This window comes from Haliaeetus albicilla, chromosome 5 (assembly GCF_947461875.1).
Source record: "Haliaeetus albicilla chromosome 5, bHalAlb1.1, whole genome shotgun sequence".
In the NCBI taxonomy this organism is placed as follows: domain Eukaryota; kingdom Metazoa; phylum Chordata; class Aves; order Accipitriformes; family Accipitridae; genus Haliaeetus; species Haliaeetus albicilla.
In genome coordinates, this window is record NC_091487.1 from 16,526,671 (window position 1) to 16,539,092 (window position 12,422).

At 41.0% G+C, this 12,422-nt stretch overlaps 1 protein-coding gene across 6 annotated transcripts in view; it reads right to left on the minus strand.

Annotated features, from left to right (window-relative positions):
- Positions 1-2,203: 2,203 nt before the first annotated feature.
- Positions 2,204-12,422, minus strand: part of TUNAR (TCL1 upstream neural differentiation-associated RNA) — a 194,112-nt gene continuing 183,893 nt past the window's right edge. For 3 of the 6 annotated variants that reach the window (XM_069783537.1, XM_069783540.1, XM_069783539.1), the window contains one exon: positions 2,204-11,342. In XM_069783537.1, the coding sequence (XP_069639638.1) occupies positions 11,157-11,342 (186 nt within the window). In that variant the 3' untranslated portion in view covers positions 2,204-11,156. The remainder of the gene's footprint in view (positions 11,343-12,422) is intronic. The other 3 variants (XR_011324681.1, XR_011324682.1, XR_011324680.1) reach the window with 3 other exon arrangements.

Sequence of the window (12,422 nt, forward strand, 5' to 3'; positions counted from 1 at the left end):
TTTTGTGGCATCAAAGCAACCCTACTTTTGCCATTGATTTTGTTAGGACTCTTTGTTTTCAGCACAGGCAACAATGTTTGAATCAATTTAAATGACTAACCTCTCCTATTCTGATTATTATTTTTGTATTCCATTATGTGTCTGAGATGATGGGAGTATTCCAGCAATTACATGAAGAATCTGTGAGCACTCCAGGCACTGTGGATGAAATGTGCTACTATTGTAATTCTTAAAATACCATGTCATGGAAGCGCTCACAAGTCAAATAAGACTCATATAAGTGACTCTTAAAAGCTGAGCTGGACTTACAAATTATCCCTAAATGATCTGAGAACTCAAAACCAAACAGAAACATATTTTAGAGAAGGAAAGTCTCAGGTGGATTTCCAGGCCTTCATCCCATGGTCCTCCCACCCACTCTGTCACATGGAAGTGGCAGGAGTCTGGGGAATACAAGGATGCAGAAACTTGGTCCCTTTTCAAACTCTACCAAGGAGTGAGGGAGCTCCTATGAGGAGCAGCTGAGGACTTTGGGTTTGTCTAGTTTGGAGAAAAGGAGGCTGAGGGGCGACCTCATTGCTCTCCGCAGCTTCCTGAGGAGGGGAAGCGGAGAGGGAGGTGCTGAGCTCTTCACCCCGGGATCCAGTGATAGGACGCCTGGGAATGGTCCAAAGCTGTGCCAGCGGAGGTTTAGACTGGACGTTAGGATGCATTTCTTTACTGAGAGGGTGGTCAAACACTGGAACAGGCTTCCTAGAGAGGTGGTCGATGCCCCAGGCCTGTCAGAGGCTTTTTGACAATGCCCCTAATAATGTGCTCTGACTTTTGGTCAGCCCTGAAGTGGTCAGGCAGTTGGACTAGATGATTGTTGTAGGTCCCTTCCAACTGAAATATTCTATTCTATTCTATTCTATTCTATTCTATTCTATTCTATTCCATTCCATTCCATTCCATTCCAGTCTACTTCTAGGAAAATACACATACAGGAAAACATGGAGAGCAGGGGTTGCAGCATCACACAACATTCTCAGAGGAGATGGCGTGGTCCCATTCAGGAAGACACCTTTTCAGTCCACTTGGATCAGAGCAGTGGTGACTGCTGGGAATGAGGATGACACCAGATGCTGCCAAGGGCCCTTCAAAGCTCCTGAGAGCCACTTCTCTAGATGTGTTTTTGAGAGGGACATTCAGAGGCACCTTAAGAAATCACTGGCTGCTTTTCTGTTTTATATTAGGCATTGCTTTATTTTTGCTCCTTCAGTACAGCATTTAAAAAAAACACTGACAAACAAAGATGTGACAAGTTTTCCCTCTGAAATCATAACCTGGACAGCATGAAACGGGGAGCTCTGGTACCAGTGTGTGATAGATAAACATCATGGAAACGTGAGGCGGCCATCGATTGCAGCAGGACTTTGATGCTGAACAGAAGCCTTTCAAAGCCCAGAGACACCCCAGCCATGGTCCCCTGACACCCTGGCCTTTGCCATAGTCTCTCTCACCACAGCAAAGCCAGCTGAGCATGTAACTCAATTAGGATGTGAAAAATGTGCATGCTCCCCTCACTCCCCCCCGAGAGCATGGGGGACAACATGGCCAACAGCCAGGCACAGGGAAGAGGCGGCTGTGTGCTCACAGGCTGAATTTGGTACCTCTGAAGATTTGCTACAGCATTGTCAATGACAAGCAGACATCTCACAGCCTCTCGCTTTCCATCTCACTTCAGTGCTCCCAAATTCATGGGAGAAGCAGTCTGATGCACAAGAGTTATGCGGTGAGGGGTGGTCTTGGTTTACGAAAGATATATGAATGGCCAAAAAAATCCAAAAAAACAAAATAAATTAAATAAAAGGCATTCATTGCTGAATACTCTTGAATACTCTGCTGATTCACATAGCATGGTTTTATGAGCCAGGTCTCAGCCTCCTGCAGCCGGCGCTCCCTCTTGCTGAGCAGTTTTGATTGTCCATGGGAAGGCATCCCCAGGGTGGATCAGCACCAGCGGGGAGGCAGGGCTGAGGGCTCCGGCTGCCCGGACACAGATTCGGGGCTGGACTCCATACGTAGGGGATGGCCACCTCAGGGAGGAAACCATGAAGCTGGGGTTAAAGCACAAGAGTTGTGGGGGTTTTTGCTGGCCCTGAGAGGTACCGTGTATCTTTGGGAAAGTAAGTGGAGAAATAGGAAAACATAACTGAAGAAATCAAAGAGCAGTAAGAATCTTTATTTGATACCTTCTACCGCATACACAAGGACTACTGATGATTGAGAGAGTTGGTCTGAACGTTGTAATTCAGGTAGTTTTCAGTGAGACAGTGATAATTCAACAAAAAGGTTGGGGTTTTTTTCTCCACAGAATTTCTTTGATACCAATGAAAATTCATTCAGGAAAAAGGGGGGCAAAGTATTATAGCTTTTTGGAACTGAGTTTTGATTTTAATCTGAAAAAACTTTTCAGTCTGAAATTAATCTTCTATTAAGAAAAGGAAAACAGCCAAAACAAAACATGTTTAAAATACATAAAACCAAATTGCAACAAACAGTTGTTTCTAAATGCCATTCTGTGACAATCTCTGAACTGCTGAGGGTTTGTCCTGGTTTCGGCTGGGACAGAGCTAATTTTCTTTCTAGAAGCTGGTATAGTGTTATGTCTTGGATTCAGTATGAGAAGAATGTTGATAAGACACTGATGTTTTCAGTTGTTGCTAAGTAATGTTTAGTCTAAAGTCAAGGATTTTTCAGCTTCTGATGCCCAGCCAGCAAGAAGGCTGGAGGGGCACAAGAAGTTGGGAGGGGACACAGCCAGGACAGCTGACCCAAACTGGCCAAAGGGGTATTCCATACCATGTGATGTCATGTCCAGTATATAAACTGGGGGGAGTTGGCCAGGGGGGGATTGGTGCTCAGGAACTAACTGGGCATTGGTTGGTGAGTGGTGAGCAATCGCATTGTGCATCACTTGTTTTGTATATTCCAATCCTTTTATTATTATTCTCATTTTTTAATTGTTGTTATTATTATCATTATTAGTTTCTTCCTTTCTGTTCTGTTAAACTGTTCTTATCTCAACCCATGAGATTTTTCTTTTTCTTTTTTTTTTTTTTTTTTTGTGATTCTCTCCCCCATCCCACTGGGCGGGTGGGAAGTGAGTGAGTGGCTGTGTGGTGCTTAGTTGCTGGCTGGGGTTAAACGATGACAGGGTTTTGCTCTAGCTCAGGTCAAAAATAATTTCAAAGAATAAATACTCAGTGGGTAGAAAAAGCATTTTTTTCAGCATCTCTGATGACGGGAAGTCACAGGAGTGGTAGGAAAGCCCCATGTTTGGGTGTTTTAACACCCAAATACAACAGCAAGGGGTCTGTGTTGAGTCGTGCTAGCATTTGGCTACTGCCTTGCTAATAGCTCTGGTGTTATTTTACATCTTTGCACCAATGGAACCAGGCACATTAGCAATGGTGATATTTCAAATTTTGGAAAGTTAATTGCCTGAGTATTAGTGCCTTTCATCAAGTATAAAGGACACCGGGCACTTGGTCTGTCAGGGTGCACCGAGGGCTGTTGCCCCACGGGGGAAGGTCAGCCAGGAGCTGAGAACCGTCTATGGTCATCAGATTTTTCGTCTTGCTCTGTAAATTGCAAAGACGGTGCAATGCACCGCTTCAAGGAGTTTGACAGCTGAACTCTTTTTTCTAAAATCAAAAGAATCTAATCTTGTAGGACTGTCATACTCAGCACAGTATTGAGGTCACTTGGGGCTGGCCATACAAACAGGCTCGAGAAGTAAGACCCTCTGTTTTCTGTAAATGGCCATATACTTTCTACCTAAACTTGTAGTGAGGTTTACATAATTGTATATTGCCCTAAGGATGTGATTATGTTTCTTTTCTTGATCTTTAAAACAGGAGATCAGTATGTACTAGGAAGAGGCTTATAAAACCTAAAAAGCGACAAAGGATGCAAAATCCATTTGCTAGTGTTTGCACAGCTTAGTGAAACTGTACATAAATATTATTATACAATCAAATAGAAATATGATAAAGCCACTAATGATTTAGTGCGTTGGCTGAAGGTGAATCATATAAAGGAAAATGTAAAACATTCAGCACAGATTTTTTTTTTGAAGCAGTTTAGGGAAATGCCTAGTTTCTCATGGAAGATATAGTTTGAATATTCCTCCATTGTCTTGATTCTTTCATTGTTATATTAGGCAGGCTTTAGCATCATCCTCATCAATCATAGTCTCAAACAGATCAGCTGAAAATAACGTCAATGGGGCAAAGCGAAATATCTCATTGTACAGGAAATTTTGTATTTTTCCCTGTTTGATTAGTTGCGTTGTTGCTATAGCTGAATTGTCAGCTAACTGTCAGCTAATGCCCCAAACCTGCAAATACATATTCATACACATATTAATGGTAAAGGAGCTTAGACGCTTAGTCTGAATTATGTACATGCATAGTCTTAGCAGTGTGAGCATCTAAATTATGGCCTGGTGTGTATTATGCAATGTCAGCAGGCGTGTAAGAAAGACAGTTGTGTGGTCGCACTTTGGAGTTTCAATCTGCTAAAAATGTATATGTCTGACACTGTTTTCTTTTAGCTAATGCAAACATTTCATATGCTTCTCTGCTGACATTTCTTTGAAAATGCACAGCTCTAAATGATGAACCTTTGTCCCACAGAATTCCTTTAGGCTCCAAAAATAATGGTTTCACATTATTATAAAAATACTGCTAACAATGTGCACTGGATGCAAAGAAAACCACTGACTGACTTTTCCTGCCCACAATAACAAATTAATAAAACATTGACAATGTCATCTTCATTCTTTCCTTATGCATCCATTACCAACATTTTTGCATTAGCCATCATTATTACAAAAATAAGAATAATATCTGCAAAACTAAAATTGAATTGATTGGTAAGGGAAAAAAAAGCAGCACATTAAAATTTGAAAACATATATAGTAAATTTTAATCCATATCTTAAATTCACAAAGCCAGAATTATTTATAAAGCCTTTCCCATTGAGTTTGCAGGAACTAAAGGTGAGATATCATGCCCCTGCTACAGCAACATTTTATTACATTTACCCACCACCAATATCAATCCACCATAATACCGTTCCCCCTCAAGAAGGTAGGTGAGTAAGTACCATCTCCAAAGCAGCCAGCCTCCTCTGCACCAACTCTGGCTCACTGTGGCTCCCATCTGGTGTCCCTTGCTAATGCTAGTCTGTTAACACCTTGCTGCCAGAGAGACTGACAATGGCTGAGACTTGTTACGGTGAGACCTTCGTGATATCAAGGCCAGATTAAGATATCAGGGCCTTTAATCTATTCCTGAAGACCTGGCTCCAGAAGGCATGTGAGTATCGCAAAGGTTCAGCATCAGAAAACAAGTCTGCCTGAGTCTAACTGCTGACTGAGCCTGTGGAGAACCCAGAGACCAGGTGATAAACTTGCATTTCCCAGACTATGTACGATGTTGGGAGGGAAAAAGATCCCCATCGGCACTCCAGGCAAGTGACCTGGTTGTTGTCAGCAAGAAATGGATGCTCCTGCTGCTACCTCTGCCTTGCAGGAGGGACTTTGCTCCCTATTCTAGGAGCTTAGGGAAGCCCAAAGCTGTTTGCTTCACCCAGATGGAAGGAAGCTCTGCAGCTGCCAAGAGGGTCAGGAGCGGTGCATGGATCACCTTGAGCTGAATTTGTACTGGTTGCAGAAGAAGGGATCCCGGTGCTGTGAACACAGCTAAATACCTTCTATGAACAAAGCAGGATGTCTTTCACTCTACAGAGCTTGACTTGGGATCCAGACCTTGGTACAAAACCCTGCTGTAGGGGCCAGTTACAGCCCAAACCCACCCCCCTCGCAGTCACAGATACTCTGTCAGTGAGAGACTACATGTGGAGGACTGCGAGCCATGGGCATGGCACGGGGCAGGCACGTTTCTGGACAAACAAGCACCTTTCTAGGTAACAGCTACATTATGTGAAGTTGTATCATTGGAAACAGTTGGGTGCTTTCAACCCTACAAATTGCCTTTCACCATCTGAGTCCCCAGGTGAAATGCAAATAAGCAAACCTAACGCTTAAGACAAGGAGAGTCTTATTAGATACCAGATGGTTCATATGTAGATAAATTCAGATGGATGCATGTGGGATTTCAGCCTGGCGTGGAGGTTTCCACGCTGAACAGGTTTTGTTTCTCTTGGATTAGTGGTGGGGAAGGAAAGCTACGCTGAGTGTATAAGACTCTTTGGGAAGACCTCCAAAAAGCACAGCCAGGCACAGAAGCAGTGTACGTTCTGCAGGGTGTCTGCAGGGTATCTGCTGGAAAGAAAGTTGAACAGCATTTTTTGTTGTTGACTGCATAATGTACTATTCCTTACATTTTTAAGTCTTTGTAAATCTGTGCATTCTGCTCCAAAGAAGACAAAGCCTCTCAGTAAACAAGAGGGGCTTACATATATGTGCAGTGTGTTCCTGGGCTGCCAAAACATGCTCTTGGGAAGCAAGCCAGAGTCACTCGGAGGCCTGGTCGGTGTTTTCTTTGGTTGCTGCTGGAAAGTGCTGCTGAAACATTTTCAATGAGGTTCTTTCTTTCAATTAGACATATTTCTTCCAGAAACTTTCCAAGGAACAATAATATTTTTTCTCCAAAATACTGGCTAGCCAGAAACAAAGTACTCCAGCCAAGCCTCAAACTATTTAATTAGTAAATTCTGCAGTGCTGCCTTCCTGGAGTTTTAATTCAGTCACTTTTTATCCCAGTTCCTCTCTCTGGACGCAGTTCTCTGCTTATGCCACAATGCACTCTGAAATGTCAATTCTCACTCAGAAACAATGAGACCTCCTGACACAGATGAGACCCTGGGGCATGTGGGATGAGCTCCAGGATATAAATTAAATGGAAATATAAGACACTTGGACTTAAGCAATGCTTCATACTAAAGTTTTATCATAATGTAACTGAAGATTTTTTTGTATTTGGAAGTCTACTGAATCAAAATTTTACTTGTGGGCCAGGGGAAGGATAGGTCTGGGAATTCAACCAGCAAAGTATCCCCTAGATTATCAGACAATAACGTAAAGATGATTACTGATTGTCCTTAAAATAATAAAACTCTGTCCCATAGTAGACCTTTACATCACTATAAACCAAAACAGCAACTTCCAGAGGCTCCCAGGCTGGGTACATGTAAAAAACTCTCCTAAGGAGTGATGAGCCACACACTGCTGTGGAGGTGCAAGCAGAAGGAGGAAAAGGTACATAATTGAAAAAAAATGCCCTGTCAGCCAGCACACAATTCCTGTACATACATTCCTGTATAAAGACGTGATTCCTGAGATGATGAGTTTTCAGTGGCAGTTCTAGGAACCAGGGATGAGAGTGGCTACCTATCTTTCGTCTTTCTCCTCACTTTGTTGTGTGCATAATGTGATTTAGATATAGCTTTATCTTCTTCTTTCGTGAAAGCCTTCTGTACCCACCACACAACACACCAGACACTAGCAGGGAGCATGTCACCTTCCTGTCACCTGAGGAAAATATTTTTCACTTCCGTAACACAAACCATTAAACTACATAGGATAATTTAAAAATACAATGGTATTTCTAGTTGACAGAAGCAGAAGGTGATGTTTTCATATCTTATTAAGATATTGGATATTAAATTCCTTCTACTCAAATGCAAACATGAAAGTTCCTGTCACTAATGGAGTAATATTTTATTTTAAAAAATTTACTTTGGAAACTATTTACATTACCTACAAGTCAAGCCAAAAATGAGACTATCAGCTTTTTCCTTGCCAAAGCAGATTTACCATTCAGCACCTGTAATGAGAAGTTTTATTCAACTATTTATACTGCAGTTACTGACTGTAAGGTATCCATGATATATATATGTTACCTATTTGAATATTTCTTACAGATGCATGCTGAAAACTGCTCACATAAAAAAGCATGAGGGTAATTTGGCTCCAGCTGGCATTCGGCCGAAAGCAGGCCTGCATGCGGCTGCCTGGGTAGGCATACTTTCAGATCGTTGTATAAAACATTTCCCTTCCACAGTCATTCTTGAAGACATACTTTTCCCATATCAGTGTTCATGAATACCAAATAAAAGGTAAAGAAATTTCCCTTGAAGGAAACACTTCATCTTTATTTAAATGAATACTTAATGAATCTACTTAAGAAGTACTTGCCCTAGGATATTTCTAGAACTATCTGTGAACAGAAACCTGTAAAATTAAAATACTGTTAAACTTTTTATGGAATGGGATAAACTATTTTTCCTGTTTCAGGGTGCAATGAAAGTCCCGTGGCAAAGCACACAGTACTCGGCTGCCGATGGCGCAGAGAGGCAGGCAGCTGGATACACTGCCTATGCTGAGACTAACAGGCAAAGTACAACACGCCTACAGTTGGAAAGTCTTCCCCTACCGGGTCTTCTCTTGGGAAAGGCAGAGTAAATACAGAGCCCTTAGGCTTTTTGATCCACTAGTTCAGCTTAAGCACGTTTGGGCTATTTGCAGTGCCTGTCAGTGAAGACGCTGGCCCATGTCTGAAGGAGTGCAACTGTGATAAGCAGCAAAAGTTGCTACTTTACTTTAGGGGATTGGGGGGGTTATATGCTGGTTTACAACGCAGAGCTTTAATTTGTAATATTAATAGAAGTACTTAATGAAATTTCATTCATTAAGCGTCTTCATGCCCACAAGGTGATGACAGGTATTACCCTTTGACACAGAGAGAGGCAAAGAAAAATCAGGCATCAGGGCTCATCTCTTGACTCGGACACTGCCCCTTCCCAGGCTTCCCCTCTAGAAGATGGGTAGAAGCCTCAGGCAGATTGCTTTGGTGTTTGCTGGAGAAGGAGTAGGAGAGGTTCAAGAGAACATCTGCAGACAGGACCCTGCCAACAGGAGGGACAGGCTGGAGTTAGCCAGGTGGCTGCTGTGCTCTGGGACATGAGTGCCAATGCTATTGGCCCATGCTGTGATCAGCTGTAGTTCAACCAGAAGAGAAAATGCAGAGTGAAGGTAACTATATTTTAGCCATGATTTTTTTCATACAAGATGATCAAATAGCAGAGTTTGCTAATTCCTTAGAACTACCAGTAAATAACTATAAATTAAAACCCAAGATCAGCCTCACTCAGCTCCACTGAACAGTGCCACTAACATTTCTCACCCTCTGTAAGACCTGCAGCACTACCAGCACCATCCAAACACAAATGTTTCTTCAACCACACCGGCGTGCTGGACACCCTCCTTCTGTGCCGTCCTCTGCTTGTTCAAACCTGTGCTCATTTTCAGCTCTCTCACCCTGTCATGTTTTCATTAACATGAGATTACTTCTGCTCTTTTTTCCTTCAGCCTTCATATTGGATTTCATTTTAACTTATTTACTGACCTTTTCCTTTCACCTAATGGTTTTGTTACTGAATGTGCGATACCACAAGAGACTAAACACCTCTGTTTATGAGACGTGCCCCTCAGGGTTTTCCAGGCTTGCTTTTATATCCTGCAATGAAATTCTGTATTTTTGAGACCAGTCCTAGCACCTGGGAACCAGTGAAAAGCTCATTACCGGTTCCAGAGGGACAGTACTGATCACCAAAAATCAATAAGACTCTAGGATCAAACTTTTTACAGCTCCAGCTGACTTCAGTAGCAATGCCCACTGTGTATCTGAGGACGCAATCCAAACCGCAAGTCAGTAAAGAATTAATTGACCTATTTTTTAAGAGGATATGTCAGAGCTAATGGGCAACATACTTAGACAGCTTGAGGCAGAATTGAGGTCTCATATTTTTAATGCTTCATATATTTATAGGTACTGAACTCTGAAGAAAAATGGTGATCATCATCATCATCATTGTACATTCCTGTCAAAAACACAAGTCAGAGAATTTCACTGCACTGACCTCAGTTAAAGCATGTCAGAGAAGCATAAAGGGTTAATGATCCTCACATTTAAAATATACTCTGTATTTACAGTCTGGATTTCACTTAAGCCCCTCACCACAGGCTCTCTAAATTTTTCTTTTCAACTGCATAAACCTCTGCTCAATTCTTTCACTATAAGTACTTAGACAGTGTGACCAGATTTTGAAAGCCATAAATTCTGTGAATTTTATAATATTTTGTGAGATGCTTCAATATTCCTTTCATTTGCTTTTTTTAAAAAAAAACTATAAATAGAGCCTTCTTTCTGCAACCAGTCTCCAAAGGTCACCTTACAATGTTTTGCTATTTCCCGTATTAAGCAGCAATGCTTTTCAGCTGACATTCCAACTTCAAGTCATGCATATGAGCATGATGTGAGCTTGCTTCAGACCACAGTGAGAGGGCTGCAAACAAGACTGCTGTATAATTGCTGAGAAAAATAACATCCATTGTCAAAAAGGGCACTTCATCAAACAAAATTTAGCTGCATGAATACAAGTGTCTCCAAATATTTGGTTCATGCTAAAAATATAGCACATTTATTAAAAATATATATTTATAAACATTAGTATGAACAGACACAGATGTTAAGCAAATGAGAGAGGAAAAATAACCATGTAATGTATTTCTCCCAACATTTTATCAGGTTTAGGCAGACCTTGCTCAATGGAATTGTTTTTTTCATGATTGCACCATATGTTCATTCTAAATAAAAAGCTTGTCAAATTCAATGTAAGTAAAAGCAAAACCAAGAGAAAAAAATCATTTGACCTAACGGACACGTGATCTGTGCTATGAAGCTATCTTTGAGTTCAATCTTTGCAGGTATAGAGTATACATTTCTATTTGTATATAGTGTACAGTTTCTTTCTTCTCTTTTTTTTTTTTTAAATTGTGTTAAAACAACATATCCCTGGTGGTTTTCTTCAAAGCTACAACATACATCATTGCAGTAATTTTCCCCAAAACTTAAAACCAAACTGAAAGGAAGAGAGCAGGACAGAAGAGTTAAGCTTGTTACTGTGTGAAAAAGTCTTGTTAAATTAATTGTGCTTCAGCCTTTGCTGCCTGCAGGCAGTGCTTTTATGATGTGTTAATATAATACAGAGTCAATTCTGATTAAACAACTTGTCAATAGTCAGCAATGTTTGTCGTCACTCTTAATGGTCGTTTTATCTGGTCTATTTTCATGCCTCCTAGTTTACAACGTTGTGTAAATATACACAAAAATGATCACAATGAGGTTCAGAATTGTCCCAATAATTCCAAGCATTGCCAAGATGGTTTCTTCTTTGCTTTCCTTTTCTTGACTGCCTTTATCTTCTTCATTTCCACTAGTGATTACCATCTTGGTGGCCAGTTTCTTTATCCTCCCCTTCAGGATAACCTAGATTTAGGAAGGAAAACATCAAAATGGATTGTTAGCTTGAGTTTCCAAACTCATATTAATAGTGGAGCCAATTGCAGAATTTTTGCCCCATAACGTGTTATATTAAGAATTCACTTTAAAAGGATTAATATTTTTACTAGCAATTTAGTAAATGCTTGATTAAAATGATAGTTCAGCTAGCCTGTAGATTACTTATAACCCTCCATAACACACTCTGCTTATGTGCCAGCAATCATTCATAACACACATAACTCATCTGCAATGTCATTATAAAACTGGTTAGAAATGTACCCATGAGGTGTGCCTCCACCCCTGCCAGTGGGAACTTTGTCTGCATTAGGACTGCAGGAGACCATCTTGTCAAGTTGCAGACACCCTAGATTTACACTTCAGTACCAAGAAGCAAGTGGGTGAAGGAAATAACACTGGGAAGACCTCGTTTATTTTAATAGGAAAAATCACCAAAGACAAAGGCATTTTGTCTCCGGGCGAGAAGGAAGACAGCAGTGACTTCCTAATAAATAATTCAAAATAAAAGCAAAACCAAAATAACATCCATCTTGGCTTTTATTTTCCTCATTCTTAATGTACAATGAAAAGTTACTTGCAGTGCAGTGAGCTGAAGTGTATTGATCTGCCTGCAGGGAGAATACAACCATTTCCCAAGCAGCAGCCCCAGCCTCTGAACTGCTTAAAAAAAGAAGATTCTTCAAATGTGGGACCAGCCCTGACTCCTGGCACTGCTGGAGCCACAAACAAAGAAGCTGCCTTCGATTTGAAAATATTTATGGTTATAATTTTTCTATAAACTTTGGGAATAAAAGATAAGTAATTGATGTAAATCACTTGAGTAAGTAACTCTTGACAAGACAATGGAATAGAAGGAACAAATCGACCTAAAACGAGGAACCAGAAACTTTAGTGGGCTGGTTGCCCAAGAAGCTTGGCTATACTGCATGAAAACAAGCCCTCTAGGTGAACTTAACTAATCATAATATGAAGACCACACCTCTAGAAGTTAGGATACCAGCCTCCACCTGAAGACCCTCACCCACTGAGCTTGCACAGTAAAATTAA